The 24,094-nt window shown below is 38.2% G+C and overlaps 1 protein-coding gene across 2 annotated transcripts in view; it reads right to left on the bottom strand.

Moving 5' to 3' along the window:
- The window catches only part of LOC117346938 (putative ferric-chelate reductase 1), a 76,887-nt gene that overhangs the window by 32,605 nt on the left and 20,188 nt on the right, over positions 1 to 24,094 (bottom strand). Inside the window, exons 5-7 of one of the 2 annotated variants that reach the window (XM_033917226.1) lie at positions 20,627 to 20,708; positions 7,755 to 7,946; positions 1,048 to 1,149 (exon numbers count right to left, since the gene is read on the bottom strand). In XM_033917226.1, the coding sequence (XP_033773117.1) occupies positions 1,048 to 1,149; positions 7,755 to 7,946; positions 20,627 to 20,708 (376 nt within the window). The remainder of the gene's footprint in view (positions 1 to 1,047; positions 1,150 to 7,754; positions 7,947 to 20,626; positions 20,709 to 24,094) is intronic. The other variant, XM_033917227.1, reaches the window with a different exon arrangement.

Below are 24,094 nucleotides of genomic sequence, written 5' to 3' on the forward strand. Positions count from 1 at the left end.
GGGATGCCCATTCCCTTCTGCCACCGTTGCACAACCTCCTGACATCCACCCCTGGCAGCAGGAGAGATGCCCACTCCCTCCTGCCAAGTTGCACAATCCCAACACTACTACTACCCCCCCCCAAAGCGAGAGAGATGCTCACTCCCACCTGCCATGTCACACAATACCCCAACACCACTACCCACCTCCTACCGCCCCCCAGTGGGAGGGATGCCCACTCTCTCCTGCCATCATCCAACCTCCCCTGACAACTCCCCCTGTGCCCCTGATAACCCCTCCCCCACCTCTCCCTACCTTATTGACGAAGTCTGGCTGGAGGGACGCCTACCCGCTCTGGCTGGCAGGCCCGCCTCTTACAAAATGAAAGGCCTGCCCCTACCCGGTGCATCTTGGGATGTGCTGGGAAGGGGCCTAAGGCTCTGATTGGCCCAGGTGCTTAAAGCCCTTCCTAAAAATTAGTCTTTAGAAATAGATTTACAAGATAAAATCATGCAAATTAAAAAAAACATACCACGTACTGTAAACTAATGGTTCCCAACCCTGTCCTGGAGGACCACCAGCCAGTCAGGTTTTCAGGCTTGCTCTAATGGATATGCATGGGGCAGATTGGCATGCCAGTCACCTCCATTATATGCAAATCTCGCTCATGCATATTCAATAAGGGCTAGCCAGAAACCCCAACTGGCTGATGATCCTCCAGGACAGGGTTTGGAACCACTGCTCTAAACACTCCACTTTTCAATTTAAATTGGTATTATGTTGGTTCATCATAACCCCATCTCATTATGGCCTTTAGCCCTTGTCAAAATTGGACGACTTTAGCACACCTCAATGCTTTGGCACTAGTAACTTTTGGGAAATGCAAATGGAAAAAAATCGAGGTCTATATGTGCTAATGATTTTCTCCCATTTTGTGTCTGTGGGAAAATGCAGAGTGCAATGTTATTAATGGAACTGTAGTCTAAAATAAGAAGTATGTAAAGCATTAATGAAATAAATAAATAAATCACACAATAACACAACTCAGGATAATTGACATGAACTTACAAGTGGCTTCACGCTGGGAACTGTTTGTCCAACGGAGTAGGCATGCTGAATTTCAACTTGTCCGGTTGCATTTCTGCCACAAATATAAATGTCATCATTTCCCTGGAAGAGGAAAGATTCAAAGCTATAAAGATGAGTATATAATCTTATAAACCTACTTCCATTCAATTAATAGAAACTGAGAACTTCAGGACAAATGAATCTTCCAGGTGCTAGAGGTTAAGGACCCTACAGCTGTTATCTTTGAAACATCCCCATGTGTAAATCGCACCATATGTATAGCATACACGTATAAATATCAATTTCAGAGAATTGATATTTACGTGTGGAGATCCGCACCACATAGAGATTAGTGGGCATGGTGTGGGTGTGGCTTAGATAGGACCAAAATCTACCTCTCCCGGATATTCAGCCCATGCGGGTCAGTGTTTTTAAAGCTACTGACCGCTATGAGGAAATTCTAATCCAGATATTCAGTGCAGAATCATATTATGTTTAGGCACTTGTACTGAATATCTGGATAAGCTACCGATTTGAAGTTATATGGGTGCCAATCAATATTCAGTATCCTCACCGGCATAACTAAGTGGACAAAGATAGGACCACGTAAAAGGTGGTCCTATCTGCCTCACTAGCAATAAAGGTACAGGGGAGAGTGTGGTGCAGTGGTTAAAGCTACATTACAGTATAATCTCGTTATAACAGACTTCAAGGGACCTGGAAAAACAGTCCGTTATATCCAGAGTTGCATTTTTTAAAAACCTTTATTTAGGTCAACTTGAAACAATGAACAATCGATGAACAACAGTCACTGCACAAGCAACATCAATAACAAAACTCAGCAAAACATTGGTATGGCATGAAAAGATTGCAATACCAGAACACTAAAAGATGTTCTAAAGCGTTATGTCGTACTGTACTGGAAAGAAAAATACTCCGTCATTTTCTTCTGGGCTGCATTTTGATACTATATCACCGGCACGCCATGCGCCTTGTAGGCGGAGCCTGCATGTCCGTTATAGCCAATCAAAACTACAGCTAAAAGCGGCTCTGGGGACCAAATTGGTTGTCCATTATATCCGAAAGTCCGTTATATGCAATGATTTTCTGTATGTTTACAAAGGCACACGGCCAGGACCAGCGGACTTCATCCGCTATAGGCGAGGTTCCGTTAAAAGCGTGACCATTATAACGAGATTATACTGCAGATAGATTGTGAGCCGGGACAGACAGGGAAAAAGACTCAAGTATCTGAATGATCCCCTGGGAGAACAGTATAGAAAAGTGAAGGAATAAATAAATGTGGCCGGTACTTGTGTAATTCAAGTTTCAAGTTTATTATAAAATTTGATTAATCGCCTATTCTAAATTCTAAGCGATGAACAAATCGATAAAATTACAAATTTAGGGGAAACAAACATAACTAACAAAAAGACTAAATCTACGAAACATAATACAAACCAACTTTACAAACATAATAAAACACAAGGAAAGAATAGGAAAGAAATACAATCTGATTAATAAAAAGAAAGACAATTAAGGTCAAAAACAATAGGAAGGGGAAAGAGAAAAACTCTCAAAAAATATAAAGATAAAATGAAACTCCTAAGCAATTCATTTTGTCTTTGAATACATCTTTAAAAAGAAAGCCCTTGAGTTTGCTCTGAAATTTTTCCAAATTTTTTTCTTCTCTTAAGAAAATTGGAAGGGAATTCCATGTTTGAGGAGCTGTAACGGAAAAGATGGATTGCCGTCGTGTGTTAATAATTTTAAGGGAGAGAATGACTAATAAGTGTTGGTCATTTGACCTCAATAATCTAGATGCAGTATAAGGAATCAATACTTTATAAATAAAAGCTGGGGTTTTAAATATCAGAGATTTAAAGGTGAGCAAACTTAATTTGTACATTATACGATGTGCGACTGGAAGCCAGTGTGCTTTTTTAAGTAAAGGAGTCACATGATCATATTTCTTGGCTTTCATAATAAGTTTAATTGAAGCTGGTTCCTCCCCGACTCTATTTTCCTCATGGACCTCATGGACGTTTTAGAGTTCACTGCTTCGTGGATTGTGCTTTTTATTATTTAATCATTTTATTGTTCAATGCACACTGTCCATTCACGTTTTAAGCATGACATCCTCATTTTATCACACATGGCTCCTTTTGGCTTTTATCTGTTTCTCCTTTATGACATAAGAACATAAGAACATAAGAAGTTGCCTCCACTGGGTCAGACCGAGGTCCATCTCGCCCAGCAGTCCGCTCCCGCGGCGGCCCATCAGGTCTGCGACCTGTGAAGTGGTTTCTGACCACCTCTATAACCTACCTCAAGTTCTATCTGTACCCCTCTATCCCCTTATCCTCCAGGAACCTATCCAAACCCTCCTTGAACCCCTGTACAGAGTTCTGGCCTATCACATCCTCCGGAAGCGCGTTCCATGTGTCCACCACCCTCTGGGTAAAAAAGAACTTCCTAGTTTTATTTTTGGAATATGTCATTTCATTGGTTTATGTATACTTTCTAGTCATGTTTTTAGCATGGTATCATTATTTTATCATATATGGTTCTGTTGTTTGGCTTTTATTCACGTTTTATGTAAGTTGTTTCTGCCTCATGACATCAGTCGATTGATTTGGTTATGTCTCATATGTTTTATTTTAATATAGTTTGTATGTTTATACCTTTTTTAATATAGATTGCTATATGTTTTAAATACAGTGCTCCCCCGCAAATTCGCAGTTGACGGTTCACGGTCCCGGTCATTCGCGGTATTTTCTGACCAGGAAAGGGCAGGAAAGGGCAGCCAGAGCTGTATGCTCCGACCGCCTCTTTCTGTACTAAAGACGGGCCTTACCAATCAGGAGCTGCAAGTCCTTGTCTTTTCTGTTTGACTGTCTATACTCGAAGGTGAGGTGTTCGTCTGCCTGTCTGGTTCCTCCCCGCCTCTACTCATAGACTGCCCTAGCACTAACCACATGGTACCAGAGTGGTCAGACAGGTTATTCAGTATAAAAACCCCCACACCTCTCTGTTATGTTTGTTTAAAGTAAATCTTTGAGCCTTCTAATTGAAACAAACAATCAAAAAAAAAAGACACCCTGAGCAGCTGAAATCCTTCTTTTTAAACACTATGAAACCATGCATGAGTTATGAATGGAAGGAGTTAACCTACAAGCAAATAATGAGCCAGCATACATCTGTGTAAAATAGGATTAGCAAAACACATTCCCTCTGGGTTAATTTGGCATTGCATCAAAAGTACTAATATTTAAATTAGCATAGCCTACCCTTGTACATCATGCTGCATGCTATCCAGCGATGCATGCAGAATTAGTACTGCTTTCAAGAATTTCTTGCTACAAGCAGTTATGTGTATGATTTTAACACCACTGATCAAACTGTGTTTCAATGAAGTTGGCCCAACCTTTATAGGATAAAAAGTTAAACACAACCGAGCCTAAATTCAAAACTACTTAACCGGGTAGGAGAGGCTCCTACCAGATTACAGAGACCTCAGCTACCTATCCAGGGATATTCAGCTGCACATCCAGATAGCGGCACTGAATATCCTCTTTAACCACCTAAGCTAAAACCCAATGTGTGGTCTGGGGGGTGGAGTCGGGACACAGACAGCAGTTATCTGGGTAAATGCCATTGTTCAGTCCTTAACTGGTTAAGTTAACTGGCTAAATAGGACCGCAGAAGTTGCAGTCTTATCTTTGGCCAGTTTAACTTAATCAGTAAAAATTGTATTGAAAAATCTTGCATTGTAACTATGATAGCGTAGCTGGTTTTAAGAAAGGTTTGGACAAGTTCCTGGAGTAAAAGTCCATAGTCTGTTATTGAGAAAGACATGGGGGAAGCCACTGCTTGCCCTAGATCGGTAGCATGGAATATTGCTACTCCTTAGGTTTTGGCCAGGTACTAGTGACCTGGATTGGCCACTGTGAGAACGGGCTACTGGGCTTGATGGATCAGTGGTCTGACCCAGTAAGGCTATTCTTATGTTCCTTATGACAAATTTAACCTGTAAACTGTATATTATATATATTGAGGTTAGATCCCTAATATGTGTCAAATCAGGATAAAAATTTGCACCATTACTATGACAAATTTTACCTCTTTGGGGAGGCTGGGATAGAAAATGAAATTAATTAATTAAGGGCTGAATATCAATGCTGGTGGCAAGCTGGGCAAACCCCCCCCCCAAAAAACGATGGCAGTGAAACGAAATCGCTAACTGCTGCTGGCTCAATATTTACTCCCAACATCAAAATTTAGGGTCCCTTTTACAAAGCCGCAGTAGCGATTCTCCCGTGGCAAATGCATCAAAGCCCTTTTGGGCTTCAGTGCATTTGCCGCGGGAGAATCACCATTGCGGCTTCGTAAAGGGGGCCCTTAGGGCTCCTTCTACTAAGCTGCGTTAGGGCTTTAACGTGCGGAATAGCGCACGCCACAATACCATGCGTGCTAGACGCTAACGCCGGCATTGAGCTGGCGTTAGTTCTAGCCGCGTAGCGCGGGGTTAGCGTGCGCTAATCTGCTGCATGTGCTAAAAACGCTAGCGTACCTTAATAAAAGGAGCCCTTAACCCTTTCAGGACCATAAGGATCGTAGGCCAATTTTTGTGGTTTTGACGACATTTTTATGGTAAAAAGGGCTTGCAGATGCCAAAAAATTGATTTTTTTTGTGAAATATCATTATTTTTTTTAAAAAAAATCACACTTCTGGCTTATGGACAGTGTGGCAAGTGAATCTTCTCTTCAATCTGGCAACGACGCTAATGAATGAATGTCGGAACCAGTTTGTTTACATAAAGGCAGTATCATATGGAATCCGTACATATCAAATTTAGAACTGTAGACTATCCCAATCAAAATATATAGGATTTTAAAGTTATGGGACAAATATGTCCCTTGGTCCTGAAAGGGTTAATGTGTAATTACCATTTACATGCAGTTTTTATTTAAACAGATTCAGAATATGAAAATAGGGAATATAGCTCAGAAACATTACTCCATGGTTGATTTTGGGATGTATTTGGATCTTTATCATGCTAAAAAAAAAAAAAGGCATTCTGTTTTCAGTTTAATTTCTTTGCCCACTTGGACAACTAGTTACTACTACTACTATTATTTATTATTTCTATAGCGCTGAAAGGTGTATGCAGTGCTGTACATTTTAACATACAAAAGACAGTCTCTGCTCAGAAGAGCTTACAAGCTAATTTAGACAGGACATCAGTCTAAAATGTTTTAGGCTTACAGTATAAAGATTTTTTTTTTTTTTTAATATGGTCATAGAAAACATTTCATTCTGTCAACTTTCCCATGGAGATAATTATTTTAAGCAATGTTGTACTGTACACCTGTGGACAACTATTTCAGTGTCAGTTCATATACTTTGGTCAGTGGGTTCTGTTTGGCAGATCTGCCCAATTTTTGGGCAATTCAATGCGAAATATTTTGGTCTTCTAGATCAGAGCATGGTTAGGCCTCATATTCCTCCGACTAGTTACCTCTCTGCCCTCACCTAACCCTCCATAACCCCATTAACTACCATTCTGCTCCAATTTGTCCCTTTCTACAAACACCTTCTCCAATCCTCTAAACACTCCTCCCACTCGTCCATCATCAGCCCCTCCACACTATCTTTCCATGTGGCAAACAATGTGTGGAGGTTTGTGGTTTTTGGTGTGTCCATCTATCACTATCAGTCTGTGTGTCTGTAACTTGCTGTGTCTGTTTATCCTGTGATTCATGAGCCTCTTTTCATCACTTGTTTGTAGTAGGGGCTGAGGACATCAGAGGGAGTGGGGAACCATACATTAGCATTAAATACATGCGTTGACAGTGATTGGCAATTTTCATAGAGATTTTAACTTGGATGTCTCAATTTGTCCTCCTTTTTCTGGAGCCATATGTTAACCCTACTCTTGCGTGTATATCCTAAACATAGATTTAGGCTCCAAGGGCCTGATTTTCAGGCTAAGGCAGGCAGGCAGCATGATTAGCTCATGGCAGTGGCACTGTCAATGCTGGGCCATACCTAGTGACTGCTATTGAATATCCAATTTCAGATTTGTCTGCATCAATTCAACTGGTTAAGCTAATATTCAGAGCTAACTGGTTACGTGCATAGCGGTTAAAGATAAGCCGCATAAATATCAGGCCTGTCTAGGGTTACCAGACAACCAGATTTCCCCGGACGGCTTTTCAAAACCTGGCACTTAGTCCAGGTTTTGAAAAGCTTCCCGACGTAATTGCATCGGGAAGGGGTATCCGCGCGTGATGTCATTGTGTTGTGTCAGCGCATGCATGGATGTCGTCTGTGGGGTGGGGCGGAGCTGGGGGCAGAACAGGATGGGAAAGAGGCGGAACTGGGCTGTCCTGGGGGGCGTGACCCTGGGTCTGGATTTTCCTGAAGGATAATCTGGTAAACCTAGGCCTATCTTAACCGCTAAACTTATTTGGTGACATAGCTGATTAGTGGCTAGCTGTTAAAGTGCTGATATTCAGCGGAGATAACCAGCTAACTCGCACTGAATATTAGCAGCCAGCCGGCTAAGCACTATTTAACTGGCTAGGAACCGTTCCTGACAGTTAAACAGCACTGAATATCAGGGGGAAAGTTCATAGATTTTAGTTTGTTATAAGCAGCACAGTAATATCTATTTTCATTGAGATGAATTACAGCAGCTCACCATTATCTGATCATCAGAGAACCCAATGGCCACATAGCCGTTAGAGATAGCGCTCATTTCAAAGATGAAGCCTCCCCCTCTTGCAAGAGCAGATGACATGAAGTAACATGTTCTATCAGTGGCAGGATTACAGCTCGTTGGGCTGCTGAAACACAGCTTCTGTACACCACATGTGTCATTGGAGATCTCATTCTAGTAACAAATGGAAAATAAAGCAGTTCAGTTGCTCAGTGGTCTTTTAGGTGAAAATCCCTTTGGTCATGACACATAGATGAAAAATTAAAAAAATAATGACTGTCAGAGGCTAATGATAGGATATTTAGTGCTTGAAGGCTAGAAGTTATTCCCAGATATTCACTGCCCGCATCTGGCCATAATTTGAGCAGTCCTATATGCAGTGGCGTAATAAAGAGGGGGGGGGGGGAGAAGGAGGGAAGTGGGAGTGGCAGTCCGGCCCTGGCACCATCTTGGTGAGGATGCAGGCACCCGTCCGCCTCCCCTACTACTTCCCCACTCTACTACTGCCATAACATTCCTGGTGTGAGCAGCAACCTCCGTGCTGCTGTTGTGCCAGCGTTGGCTCTTCCTCTGACATCACTTCCTTGACCTGCACCCAGGAAGTGACATCAGAGGAAGAACTGATGCTGGCATGACAGCAGCTTGAGGGTTGCTGCTCATGCCAGGAACGTTACAGAGGTATGGGGGAAGGGAAGCGGCAGGAGGCAGGGAAAGAGCATTTGGAGGTAGGGGTCATAGAAAGGTGGAGGTGGGGGGGGGGGGGGCACTATTGCCATGGGCGCATCTCACCCTTGCTACACCACTGCCTACATGGCCCGACAGTTTTCTAGGCTCCAGCACTGAATATCAATGGAGCCTGGATAACTTATGGGTTTGCCTGAACTCTTCCCCCGGACCAAGCAAGTTACTTTGTAAAAATAATAATATATTAAAGTTAATATTACTTGTAATTACTTGTTTAATAAAGTAATATGTTAAGTTACGGTGAAAGTAATATGGATCTATTTATTTGACAAACAAGAATATTAATTTTGATATATTTTTAAATGAGGTCTTATGTTTTTATTCTTTTTTTTTTTTATAAATCTTTATTCATTTTTTTTGTGTTACAACAAGTGTTACAAATAAACTCAATAGAAACTTAAATACACACTTGACTAACTCATATATTAATATCAAGTTTAACATTAATATAATAATCCCCTGTCCCACCCTCCTTCCCAACCAATAATACATAAATCAATTTTATTGTACATTCTTTAAATATTAATTTAGTATGTAATATTCAAAATTGAAAAGCCCACCCCATTCCCTTCTTTACAATTATCTTATCATGGGAAAAGTTCATTAGAGAAATTATGTTAACGGTCTTCAGAAATTTCCAAGTTTTATTTATAGGAAAAGTTATCCTTCTTTACAAAAATCTGTTAATGGTCCCCATATTTTTTTAAATTTATTCATGTATCCTTTGTGTGTTGCAATAGCGAGTTCCATTTTATATATGTGGCATACCGAATTCCACCAGAACATATAATTCAATCTATCATGTTGTTTCCAATTGAATGTAATTTGTTGTATTGCAATTCCAGTTAAAATAAATAAAAGTTTGTTATTACTGGATGAAATTTGGCTTTTTGCTCTCATAGTTGTTCCAAATAATATAGTATCATATGTCAAGGCTACTGGATTTTCTAACATTCTGTTAATTTGGGGCCAAATTGATTTCCAGAATGATAGGATAAATGGACAAAAGAATAAAAGATGATCTAATGTCCCAATTTCAATATGACAATGCCAGCATCTATTAGATCTTGAACTATCTATTTTTTGTAAACGAGTAGGGGTCCAAAAAGCTCTATGAAGAAGAAAAAACCAAGTTTGTCTCATAGATGCTGACACCGTACATTTTAGCCTCCAAGACCAAAGTCGTGGCCATTGAGATGCACTAATTTGGTGTTTTATCTCAATGCTCCAAATGTCTCTAAGACCATTTTTTGGTTTTTTATTTATATATCCGGATATTAATTTATACCACTGTGCGGCTTTATGACCTATTGAGTCCATCTGGAAACATAAGAATTCCAAACTATGATATTTAGCGAGGTCTTTCCATTCAGGGAACCCTTTCTGAATAGATTGCTTCAATTGCAACCATTTAAAATATTGTGTTTTATTGAGACCAAATTTCTGTTGCAATTGTGAAAACTCCAGCATTTTATCATTTTTAATTACATCATCCAAAGTACGAATGCCTGCTAACATCCAATGTTTCCAGATGACTTTAAAACCGCCAATTTTGATCTTGGGGTTTAGCCATATAGTTTGGTTGGTTGATTTACTAATTGGAATTTGAGTAAGATTACTTATGTATTTTAGAGTTTTCCAGGTATCCATAAAGATTTTATGATCTTTGTATAACCTTGGTATTTTGATACTAATTACATGATTAAGACGTAATGGAAACATAAGCCTCCATTCTAGCCAAAACCAGTCTGGAATATTATCTGTGGGTTCTGGGAGGATCCAATACATACCATGACGTAAGATATAGGCTTGATGATACCTATAAAAGTTGGGAAAATTTACCCCTCCCTCCTTAATTGGTCTTTGTAATGACGCTAGAGCAATTCTTGGTTTTTTATTAAGCCATATAAATTTTGTCAAAGTCCTATTTATTTTTGTATAAAACGAATCTTGAAAAAAAACTGGTATCATCCCCATTTGGTAACATACTATCGGTAAAATCATCATTTTTACAGTTTGTACTCTTCCCCACCAAGATAAATGCAAAGGATTCCATTGCTCACACATTTCTATTATTTTTTGTAATAAGCATTTTTCATTAATTTTCATTGTTTCATCTACTGTTTTTGTTATCAAAATTCCAAGATATTTAATATATTCTTCCTTCCAAATAAAAGGGAATGTTTTAAATAAACCTTTTGTACAATGTATATTTAATGGAAGAATCTCTGATTTATTCCAATTAATTTTATATCCTGAAAATTTTCCAAATTTCTCAATCAATTTAAGTAGATGTGGAATGGTGGATTCTGGATTCTTCAGATATAGTAATAAATCATCTGCATAAGCAGATATCTTATATTCCTTATCTGAATGAGGTATACCCTGTATCTCCTTAGCTTGTTGGATGGCTAATATTAAGGGTTCTAAAACAATATCAAACAGCAAAGGGGATAAGGGACATCCTTGTCTAACTCCTCTCTGTAGATTAAATTTTTCTGAAAACGTATTATTAATATATAGTCTAGCAGAGGGGGAGCTATACAATGTTTGTATCATTTGTATAAATCCAGGACCTATACCAAACCATTCCATTGCTTGATACATAAAAGGCCATTCTACTCTATCAAAGGCCTTTTCTGCATCTAATGAAATTGCAAAAGTAGGTTCATTCATTTTCTTTGTTAAATATAACATATGGAATGTTAATCTGGTATTGTGAGATGAATGTCTTTGAGCAACGAATCCTGTTTGATGCATACCTATTATATGGGGGAGAGCTTTAGCTAATCTTAGCGCAAGTATTTTTGCTAATAATTTTCCATCTACATTTATTAAAGATATTGGTCTATAGTTTGAGACCAAAGTGGGATCTTTATTGGACTTTGGCAAAACAATAGTCAAAGATTCTGCTATAGTGCCTTTAATACAACCTTTATTGAGCTGATATTGATAAAGATTTAATAAATAGGGTAATAAAAAATTTTGAAATGTTTTATAAAATTCCACTGTATATCCATCACCACCTGGAGCGGATCCAACTCTAAGGGACTTCAAAGCTGTTCCTAATTCTTTTAGTGATATTGGTTCTTCCAAACTTCGTTTTATATGTTCAGGAATTTTTGGACCCTCTAACATTTTTAAAAATTCAAAACCATCTTTTTCTTTATTTAGATAATTTTCGGAAGAATAAAGAGATTTATAAAATTTTAAGAATTGTTTTAAAATAGGTTCAATTTGTGTATATGTATTTCCATTTTCATCTTTTATTGCTATTAATTTTGTTTTTCTTTTTTTCGCTTTAAGATAATTTGCCAATATTCTTCCTGATTTGTTTGAATTACCATAATACAATGTTTGTTGAGAAAATAAATCTTTCCTAATCATCTTAGATGAGATCTCATTATATTTACCTTTTAATTTTAATAATTCTTGTTGAATAGAATATTCCCATTTTTCTATAAGTTTTGATTCTAAATTTTTAATCTCTTTTTCTAAGATTAAAAATTGTTTTTTAATTTGTTTTTTTAGAAAAGCCGAATAAGAAATTATTTGTCCTCTAATTGATGCCTTAAAAGCATCCCATAAAATTTCTCTGTTAATATCATCATTATCATTTATTTGAAAAAATTCTTTCATTTTTGTTAGGAGATTTTCACAAAAGTTTTGGTCAACCAACAGTGTATTATCCATTTTCCAAATTGGTCTATTATTATTTTGATCTGTAGTTTTAATTTTGATCCACACTCCACCATGGTCAGATAGAATAATTGGATCAATGGCTGCTTGTGTCACTTGATGTGCAAGATGATTTGAAGTAAAGATATAATCTATTCTTGAAAAGGAATTGTGAACATGAGAACAGAAAGAAAATTCCCGACCATCAAAATGAAGTATTCTCCATATATCTATTAAATCACAAGATTGAATCAAATTATCTAGTCCCATAGATTTCATAACTCTACTTGGGTTTTTATCTAATAAAGGATCCATTACAGCATTGAAGTCCCCTGCTACTATAAGATTTGAAGTAGCCAGTGGTATGATCAATTGTTGAAGAGTTTTAAAGAATTCATTTTGGTTCGAATTAGGGGCGTATATATTGATTAACGTCATGGTAGTATTTCCCATATTCATTTCCACCATTATCCATCTTCCATGAATATCTGAAGCTTTTAGTTTAAATGAAGCAGAGCATTTTTTATTAATTAAAATAGCAACACCTGCTTTTTTCCCTATAGCTGGTGAGAAAAAACACTGTTTGACCCAGCCTCCTTCTAGCTTACTAGATTCTATATGTGAGAGGTGGGTCTCTTGTATAAGGCATATATCTGCATCTTGCCTTTTTAAAAATGATAGTGCTTTTTTCCTTTTTATCATATGATTTAGACCGTTAACATTTAAAGACATAATTTTAATATCCATTTATTTTTAAATTTTCAGGTATTAAAATATGTATATTTTCCCAATGTTTTAAGTATTTCATTTCTCTTTTTTCCTTTACACCCATGATTACCTTATATATTTCCCTTTTATTCCCTCCCATCCCTTTTATCCCTCCCTTCCCCCCCTCATTAATTACGAAAACTTGGATACGCAGGTTGAGGTTAGATTTAGATAACTCCCACAAGCTATTAATAATTATCTAAAGTACTACCATTTTTTCTCTATTTCTGTATATTTCTCTTATTTTATTATTAATTATAAGAATAAGTAAAAAGTTTTCATTCTTATATATTGAAAGATTATTTTCTATATTTGCATTTCTTTAAATCCATAAGAATGATATATTACATTACTTATATCTAAGAACATTTCAATTACAATTCATTTCTTTTCAGGTGGAATATTATTTTTACTTTAATAAGCTTTCATACCAACTTTTCAGGCAATTTTTGCGTTTCAGATATATTCTTTTCATATATATCGTATTTGAAACGCATTTTAGTATATCTGGAACGCAAAATTAAACCTGAATTACTGCCTTCAACAGGAATTATGACAAACCAATCAATTCGTCTTTTTTTTTTTTTTTTTTTTTTTTTATAATCTTCTTTGTGATTATTCCACCTTCAAAATTTCTCAACCAATCAGTACATCTTTAAGTTTGTTGAAAAAAACTTTCTTCATCATCATTTGAGTTCGGAGATGTGTTTCAATTCATTTTCGTTCCTGCCAGTAAGTTTATTCTATTTATTCTGAGTAGAATTCTAGAATTTTTGTATTTTTCAGTTTTCTTGTTTTCCATGGAGAATGTTGCAAGTTGTTTAAGTCTTTAATTCGATCCTTGTGTGTTCTTTTTCCATTGCTTTCCGTTCCGATCTATCTTTAACCAATGTTCTTTTATTGAAGTTCATTATCATATAAGTCAAAGTTTTCTAAAATTGGTCAATAGTCTTTAGTATGAACCCATTAAATGTTCTTTAGATTGTCATAGGTTGCTCCAGTTGATTCATAAATTCTTGTAGTTTTTTTGGATCCGTAAAGTTTTGCGTTTTGTTAGCAATGGTTACCTTCATAATCGCCGGGTAGAGGAGCCCAAATCTAGCTCCTAGAGATCTTAGCTGTGGTCTCATGTCTAAGAATTGTTTTCTTTTTGTTGCTGTTTCTTTTGCAAAGTCCGGGACTATGTATATTTTTGAATCCTGGCATTTAAGATTTTTGATTTCCTTAGCTATTTGGCATATTTCAATTGCTTGTTGATGTCTTAAAAGTTTGAAAATTAAAGTTCTTGGACCTGTTTGAGTGTTATTTCTTTGTGTTGGAATCCTATGAGCTCTTTCAATTTCCAGTTCCGTTTTAAATTTCAATGGTAGTATTTTAGGTAGAAATTTTTCAAGAAATGCAATCGGATCATTCTTTTCCACTCCTTCAGGTAATCCGATTATTCTTAAATTATTCCGTCTTTCACGATTCCGGCTGTCTTCAAGATTTTTTTTTATCTCCGTTATTTCTTTCCATATGATTTTGCTGTGATTCATATCTGTATTTAATTGTTCTGTAATATCTTCTAATGTTGAAATTCTATTTTCTGTGATGTCCACTCTTTTAGTTAGGATTGCAGCGTCTTCCATTGCTTTTTGTAGTTTTTTGTTACTATCTAAGACAATTTCTTTTATTTGTCTTAGTTCATCCATAACATCCAAATTTTTTTCTGCTGGTAATGGGATTTTAGAGGGTGTACCTGGCTCTGGTTTCGACCTCTTATTGCTTCCCGATGTTCCAGCTCCCAAGTCAGCTTTATTTTGTTTAGTTGAAGTCATATTTCAATATATATTTTAGTTTCTTTAAGAATATTTGGTAGTAATTGTTTTAATATATTTGTATATAAGGAACTGTTTGTTTATCCAACCCTTCGTCTAGGCCAACCTCCTTTTTTTTTTTTTTTTTACAGTATTCTTAAAACAACTGTAAGTTTTTTGTCTTAGGTTCTATTGCTGTGAAAAAAAATATCGGTAGTCTTTCTTTTTCTTCTCTTTCAAGTCCAATCTCAGTCTCTATGTAGGCAATAACATTCAAATTAGTAGCCTTTCTTTTCCTTAGATCTTTTTAGATATAGCTGTTTATTCTTTTATAAATTTAATTTATCAAACTCGTTGTTGACATCTAGCTTCAGCGCTGAGAGAAAAAAAAAATTTGTAAGTCTTCTTTTCTGGCTCTCCTCTTATAAGCCCAATCGCAGCCTCTACAGAGGAGAGTAATATTCCATCCAGTATATTTACTTTAGTCTTTCAATATATATATTTTCAGCGTCTCTCAATTGCCTCAATGTCACTTTTCTTCAGGTTAAAGAAATCATTAATCCTTTTATTTGTCCTTCTCTCACAGCCCAAATGATGAAAAAACTATAATCTCTTATATCTACTTTTTCAATTATAACAGCAGAGATTGATATTTATAATGATATTTATCCTTCACAATTTTTTTTTTTTGAAGTAAGCAGCCAGGAAATGGTTAAAAAAAACCGTTGCCAAGCAGATTTTATTGCAAACCTTGCTTCATTTCCAGCAGAGGACAGATATTTCAAAACAACTTATTTCCCTAATTATGACAGGCATCAGGTATTTCAAAAAACTTTTATCCCTGTCGTTATGCAGCTCAGACTTTGTCAATTTTTTTTTTTTTCTAAGATGGTCGCGGTCGTGGTGTACTGAGCAACCGCCTTCAAACCCCCACCTTCGGGAAACTTTTCTCTGGCGCTTTACGCTGCTGAAATTTGATCCTGCCAAAGAGGGGGAAGGGAGCCTCTTCGGGGCTACGGCATCTAGGATTAGCCTCTTTGGTAATAATAAAGAGCCGCTGAGACGGATAAATTCAGCCCTCCACACCTCGCCTCCCAGGAAACAAAAACGGCACCTTTATCTACCGATTCTCGCCCTTTAAAACATCTCTCCGACTCAGTTAAGGAGGTAGACTTTAATTTATTATGCCTAGAAACATACCATCAAGAATTTTTTTTGTAGTTTTATCTGAAATATCTGCTTGTTTATACGGAGCTTTTTCTTCACCCAACCGTCATCATTCGCGTCCAAGCCACGCCCCCTCTTATGTTTTTATTCTTACTGCCACAGTACGTTTTAATTTTTAATAATTTTTAACAATTGTAGTTGCTTGTTTTAATAATTGTATTACTTTTAACATATAATCTTAGACTGTATGTAGATAGTGTGTCCTTTGAAACTGTATCATGTGCTGAAATGTCTCAGTATTTTTCCTGTTGTGAACCGTCCAGAACTATTGGTTGGGCGGTATACAAGAAAATAAATTATTATTATTATATGTTACTTTCTGTGACATTTTTACTTCTTGGATATAACCAGCTGTGGCAGTGAAGTTACAAATGGCAGAAGAAAGTAAAAGTATAGATTTTCAACACGCTATTGCTGGGGGAACTGACTGAAGAAAAAGAGTGGTTTGAGATAAGTGAATTGCAATAATATTCTCCTATTTTTTTTCACTGCCGTTTCTTAAGATCTAATGATACTGAACTTTTGCATGGAATGGATAAAAGTATGATTGCAAGGACCTAACTGCATGAAATAAAAGATTGCATGATATAGCTGGATAGAATTTAAGTATTTAAAGAATAAGTTTTTAGTTTAGCACAAGAAAGTGAAATTTAAAAGAGAGTTCATGCAATAATTGATTATATAAAGAGGTGGGAGGGGTTTGCTAATGATTTCAATGGGAGCATTGTGATTTTTCACATTCTAACACTAGATGGTGCTAAGTACCAATGAATATTGAGGTCATCTACATATTTCTTGATTCTTCCAGAATGCTCCACAATCATAATGATAAATTTTGGCTCCATATGGACTTACTTGGTCAAAATGTATCCATTTGCCAGTAGCTGATTTTCAAAGAAAGTTTCTTATGCAGCCAGCGCCTGATACTTCATAGCCACATTCAAGGAAAAGGTAGTATAAGCCCACAAATCAAATAGGCCCGTATTCTCTAAATGGCACCAGATTTATAGGTGGCAGTAGGTGCCCAAGCTTAGTAAAAAAATAAAATTAAAAAAAAAAAAAGTGGTTTAAATGACATTTTAAACTGAGTTTCAAGGGGCCTAAAAAAAATCAGCTCCAGAATTGCACCTCTGTAGGCGCTTTAGGCTGCCCTAATGCCACTGTGGGCATGGCTAACATCGGAAACGATGTTAGGTGGTTTGAAGTGCCTATGGAGGTGCGATGCACATCAAAGGTAGGCACTGGAAATGTAGGTCTGGAAAACCCTGGCCTTCATTTCTGGTGCCTACTTGTGCTGGAAGTGCGATTCTGTAACAGTTGCCGTCATGTGATTGATATGCGATCGGCAGTTAAGTTTTGGAACTCCTTGGTAGGACAGATATGGAATTGTTGTGAGAAGGGTATATTTTAAAAATTACTCAAAAACGCATTTATTTGTTGATGCTTTCTTTTAGACATACCTTTGACCCTACGTTATTAATTTTAGCTATGATATTCTATTAATTTTTAGCCATGATTTCTAAGTTTTATTCTTATGCAAAGTTATGTAATCATTTTTTTAGCTATGAATTTTTAAGGTTTGCTTGTATGTCTATTTTACTAGGTTCTTAAAATTATGTATGTATCCTCAACCCCGAACCCACACACGAAAAGGGCCATCAACTCGATATTACAGCATACACATCTCCAAACCCCATCACACAAAATATCCACATCACCAATGGCTCCTGGTATCCTACCCTCTGGTCAGACCACTTCAAATATACCTTCACCATTAACTGGGAGCATAACAACAACAAACCCACTCCACACAAATCAAGCATTAAAACCAGACAGAAAATTGAACCTACCAGATTTTGGAACACAGTAGACCCAGCAATAGACGCCAACAACTCTATAGAATTCATAAACACCTGACGGACCCTCAGTGAATCTACCTTGAACAAACTAGCCCCACTAAAATCTAAAAATAAAATATGTAGGCCATCAGACAAATGGTTTGACGCCGAACTCCTACAGCTAAAAAGGCAATGTAGACAATTAGAAAGGGCATGGAAAAAACAGAAACAAGATCACACCAAATTAGAATGGAGAACTCAAATCAAGCTATACAAAATCAAACTGAAGGAAAAAAGAAAAGACTACTACTCCAATCTCATCGGCACAGAAAAACCAGATACAAAAAAAACTCTTCAACCTAATACGAAATCTCACTGATACCAAACCATGCCTCGCCACCCAGGGAAACCAGACCCCATCAACTCTTCAATTAGCGAACCACTTCAAAAACAAAATCATCACAATCAGAGCCACATTCAACAACTCTCAAAACAACACAGAAGAGATACTAATAAAACCCACATTAGACGAAGCCATCTCAGCAGATAGGATTTGGACCAACTTCCCTACAATTCAATGGTCAGAACTGAACTGGCTCTACAATAAATACTGCAAATCTTCTTGCGATCTGAACAACTGTCCTCCGTACCTATTAGCTACAGTGTCCATTAAATTTAAAGCCAGTTTCACGCTTTGACTGCAAACCACCCTCAGAGAAGGTCAGTTCCCACCAGAGCTAAGTGAAATCATAATCACTCCCATACTGAAAGACCGCAAAGGTCCAATAGACAACCCATCAAATTATAGACCAATTGCTTCTATCCCATTATACGTCAAAATAATAGAAGGTCTAGTAGCACAACAACTCTCCAAGTACCTAGAAGCCCACAACATTCTTCATCCATCTCAATCCGGATTCAGAACTAATCACAGCACAGAAACTCTACTGGTATCTCTACTAGACATAGCCCGACAACACCTCAGCCTAGGAAACAGGTTACTAATCATCCAACTCGATCTTTCAGCAGCATTCGATCTTGTGGACCATCCCATATTACTCCATACTCTAGACGCAATAGGAATCTCAGGTAAAGTTCACAACTGGTTCCAAGGATTCCTTAAAACAAGATCTTACAGAGTAAAGGCAAATGATCTTATATCGGAACCATGGTCAAACCCCTGCGGAGTACCACAAGGATCTCCCCTCTCACCCATACTATTCAACCTCTTCATAGCCTCCCTAGGCACAACACTAGACGCCCTAAATATAACATCATTCATCTACTCGGACAACATAACCATCCTCCTCCCCTTCGACATCCAAGACCCCATCTCCACTGGACGCCTGATAACAACACTAGAAACAGTAGAAAAATGGATGACGAACCACAAGTTGAAGCTGAACTCGGACAAAACTAAATTCCTGCTACTAGAGAAGGACAAAAAACCGTCCATAACAGAACTGGAAGTAAATACAATCAAGTACCCATTACAGAACTCCCTCAAAATTCTAGGAATACAATTAGATAGATGCTGCACTATGCAGACACAAATCCACAAAATCATCCAAAAAGCATTCTTCACAATGCGAAACTTAAGAAAAATAAGAAAATTCTTTAACAAAGATCAATACAGGATCATTGTCCAATCGCTTGTACTTAGTATTGTAGACTATTGCAACAGTCTCTACCTACCATGCCCAATCAACATGATAAAACAGCTGCAGACCGTCCAGAACACAGCACTCAGACTCATCTACTCGCTTAGCAAGTTTGACCACATTACCAATGCATACTTAGAATCTCACTGGCTACCGATAAAAGCAAGATCCCAATTCAAATTCTACTGTCTTTTATTCAAAATAATGCATGGAGTTGCACCCAGTTACCTAAACAACCGCCTACACCGTTACCTCCCACCTAGAAGAAGGAGAACTCAGAACCTCTTCACTTACCCTCCTCTCAATGGTACTAAATACAAGAAACTATACGACAACCTTCTAGCGACACAGGCAGCTAAAATTGACCCTTCCATCTCCAAAATACTGAACAAAACAACAGACATTAAAGTGTTCAGAAAAGAAATAAAAACACATCTATTCAAAAAATACTTCCCACCACTCTAACCATTCTAACCTCCATATCATTAGCTCAAGATTATACCCTCGGAAATACCACCCCTATTGTAACGCCTAATCAAAACCTCAAACTAATCTTCTCTTCAAACTATATCTCCAACATATATTAAGAAACCCAAATAAACAATCTCCATCAGCAACCAGAAAATTTCTTCCTTAAATGATGTATCACATATTAAGAAACCTTTAAGCTATCACCATCTGTAACTTCTTCCATCAACACTATGTAACCATCTTCTGTAACCTGAACTGTGTTACTATTCTATACTGTAATCTGTAATATACTCACTTCCTTGTTATGCAATTCTACTGGAAATGTCCAGACATCTTCTAAATTGTAATCCGCCTAGAACCGCAAGGCACAGGCAGAATAGAAATCACTAATGTAATGTAATGTAATGTATATTCTGTTAACCGTTTAGTTGTAAACGGTATATAAATTTTTAAAAATAAATAAATAAATACTTTTAAGGCGGCTGCCGACAACATCACTGGTTAGAGAATCTGGGCCATATTGATTCCAAAATTCTCAAAAAGGTTGGTATGCCTGTATTTGTACATAATGCAAATAACTTCTCTCACAGTCTTTGGTACTCTCCGTGAAGAGCTCTAAATCCTGCAGCCAGGATCCTCTTTTCATTTTTCCTGTGGAGAGAAGAACTTACCAGTCTTTGCCAATTTACTACATCCATGATTTGACTTTCCACTGGAGTCCAGAATACATTGAAGCTTTGAACGACAGTTGCCCTGAAAAGATACATTAATTAACATAATGACATACAGTGGAATTTACCTAATTTATCTCACGATAACCCTGGAGAGAGAATGATAGGTTCAAAAAGGGATGGGGGTACTGCAGAGAGGTATGAGAGGAAGAAGACACATCTCTAAAGGGGTTGAGATGGAAACAGGGTTAAAAAGATGTTGATAAAGAGAATAGGAGATGGGATGGAGGGTAAGAAATAGAAAATTGGCCTGAAAGCAAAAGAAGGAAGGAGAAACAGGGATAGAGATGGGGCTGCGGAGGGGATAAGAAACAGTGGAAAAAAGCTGAGGGATGAGAGGGTAAGTACAGAGGATGGAAATGAGAAAGTAGGAAGTGAGTTAAAGATGGCAGATAGGACACTGGGGAAGGAGAGAGATAGAGGGGACAATGGGAATACTGAAGAGGGGCTAAAGGAAGATGATAGGTGAAAAGGAAACTAAAGACTAGAGAGTGAGAGAAAGGTAGAATGAAGATGAAAGCAAAACAAATGGATAGATATAAATACAACAAAAAAAGTGAAAAAATCTCCATGAAATGAAAAGATCAGTGGCAGTTATTAAGAGAAGGAAAAGAAGGAGGTCAAGAGAAGAAAGAAGGAATGGAAAGGGAAACCTGGAAAATATTTTGGAAAAGACTGATAAAAAAAGCCTAGAATCAGCCAAATTAGGGGGAAAATACTCAGACAACAAAGGTTGAAATATATTATTGCATACTTTTTTATGTTTAAATCATTTTTATTATTTGAAAGCAAAGCAAAGTACATCTCTCTCCCCCATGCATCTCTACCTCCTTCCTCTCCACCACCATATTCAACAATTCTCCTCCCCCCCACTGTACAGCATCTTTGTCTTTCTTCCCTCATTCCCACCCACCCATGCCCACTAATTCTCCCTCTTTCTTCCTTTACCCATGTGCACCATCTCTTCCTCCCCTCCACCCTTTGTCCCAACAGTTCTCTCTCCACCCCCACACACCCCTCTGCCCATCCAGCATTTCTCATTCCCTGTCTCTCCTCTCCTTCCCTCAACAGGCAGATGTTTTAAAGTCTACAAGCAGTGGTTCCAACATACTGCCTGCAGCTGACCTGGAAACTTTCCCTCTGATGCACAAATGTGTCTGAAGGAAGGCTTCTGGATCAGCTGCCAAAGCTTGTTGGAACCGCTGCCCACAGCTTTGGATACATCTGCCTGTTAAGGACAAAGAGTGTGACTGTGCTGTAATTGAAGGGAGGAGGAGGCAATGCTTGGACCCTGGGCAGGTACACTCCCGCAGGAACCCCACAGAAACCACTTCCATCCCTGTAGGAAAGAGTGGGGGGGGGGGGAGAGAGCAGAGAGGAAAGGGGTGTCAGTGTCCCCACTAAGACAGTGCTTGAGGCGGACCACCCCCTGCCCCCACTTACTATGCCACTGAATATATACATATCTAGGAGTAGCAGGAATAGCAACAATCCAGTGTAAATTACTGAGAGAAAGATCAGTAGAGAATATTATGGGAGATTAAATTTGATAACCTATAGGTATGAGAAAATGAATGCTGACATGTTAGGGCATTCTAAGATTTTTAACTTAGTTTGGGGGTCCATTGACGTCTTTTGTAACATTGCTATAGTTCTCTTTATCCTTCCTATTGATGATATAATTTAGACATATCCAGGGGGGAGGGAGGGGAGGGATATATCATAGAAACATAGAATATGATGGCAGAAAAGGGCCATCGGCCCAACAAGTCTGCCAACTCAAGAACCCTCCCCCTTAAGCACTTCCTCGAAGTGAACCCACATGTTTATCCCATCTTTTCTTAAAATCGAGCATGTTGCTGGCCTCAACTACCTAAAATAGAAGATCATTCCAATGATCAACCACCCTTTCAGTGAAGAAATACTTCCTAATATCACCATGAAATCTCCCACCCTTGATTTTTAACAGATGCCCTCTTGTTACCATAGGTCCTGTAAGGAAAAAGATGTCTTCTTCCACCTCAATATGGCCAGTAACATATTTGAACGTCTCTATCATGTCTCCCCTCTCTCTCTGCGTTCCTCGAGAGAATATAGCTGCAACTTACCTAGATGTTCTTCATAGGAAAGATCCTTGAGCTCTGAGACCATCCTAGTGGCCATTTGCTGAACCGACTCTATTCTCAGCTTATCCTTTTGATAATGTGGCCTCCAAAATTGAACACAATATTCCAGATGAGGTCTCACCATGGACCTGTACAACGGCATCACAACTTCAGGCTTTCGGCTGACAAAACTTCTTTGGATGCAACCCAGCATTTGTCTAGCCTTGGATGAAGCTTTCTCCACCTGATTGGCAGTCTTCATATCTTCACTAATGATTACTCCTAGGTCCTGTTCTGCCACAGTTCTTGTTAAGGTTTCACCATTTAGGGTGTAAGTTTTGCATGGGTTTCCACTGCCAAGGTGCATAATCTTACACTTTTTGGCATTAAAACTCAGTTGCCAAATTGTGGCCCATTGTTCCAGTAAAAGTAGGTCCTGTGTCATAGCGTCGGGCATGGTGCCTTTGCCCACTACGTTGCACAGTTTAGCGTCATCGGCAAATAATGCAATTTTACCTTGAAGTCCCTGAGTCAGGTCCCGTACAAAGATATTAAATAGGATTGGACCCAAGACCGAGCCCTGCGGCACTCCACTGATCACTTCCGATGTTTCATTTACCACCACCCTTTGTAGTCTGCCGCTGAACCAGTCTTTAACCCATGCAGTCAATGTTTCTCCTAGTCCCAATGAACTCATCTTGTTCAATAACCTACAGTGTGGGAAACTATCAAAAGCCTTACTGAAGTCCAAATACACGATATCTAGGGACTCTCCCTTATCTAGCTTTTTCGTTACCCAGTCAAAGAAGCCGATTAGATTGGATTGGCAGGACCTTCCCTTTGTAAATCCATGCTGGTGGGGATCCCTCAGCCTCTCGTCGTTCAGAATCGCATCTAATTTGTGTTTAATCAACGTTTCCATAAGTTTACACACTATTGATGTGAGACTTACTGGTCTGTAATTTGCAGTCTCCGATCTGCATCCCTTTTTGTGGAGCGGAATGATGTCAGCTGTTTTCCAGTCCAATGGGACTATTCCCGTGCTTAGGGAAAGATTGAAGAGTGCAGCTAACAAGCTCCGCCAGGACATCTCTTAGTTCCCTGAGCACTCTGGGGTGCAGTTTATCTGGTCCCATGGCTTTGTTCACATTGAGCCTTGATAGCTCTTGGTAGACGTTGCTGGCGGTAAATTCAAAATTCCGGAACGGGTCTTCTGAGCTCTCCCTTGTCTGCAGCTGTGGACCAGATCCCAGCTTCTCACAGATAAAGACAGAGCAGAAGTATTCATTAAGTAGTTTGGCTT

The sequence above is a fragment of the Geotrypetes seraphini genome, chromosome 12 (genome assembly GCF_902459505.1).
Source record: "Geotrypetes seraphini chromosome 12, aGeoSer1.1, whole genome shotgun sequence".
NCBI lineage: Eukaryota > Metazoa > Chordata > Amphibia > Gymnophiona > Dermophiidae > Geotrypetes > Geotrypetes seraphini.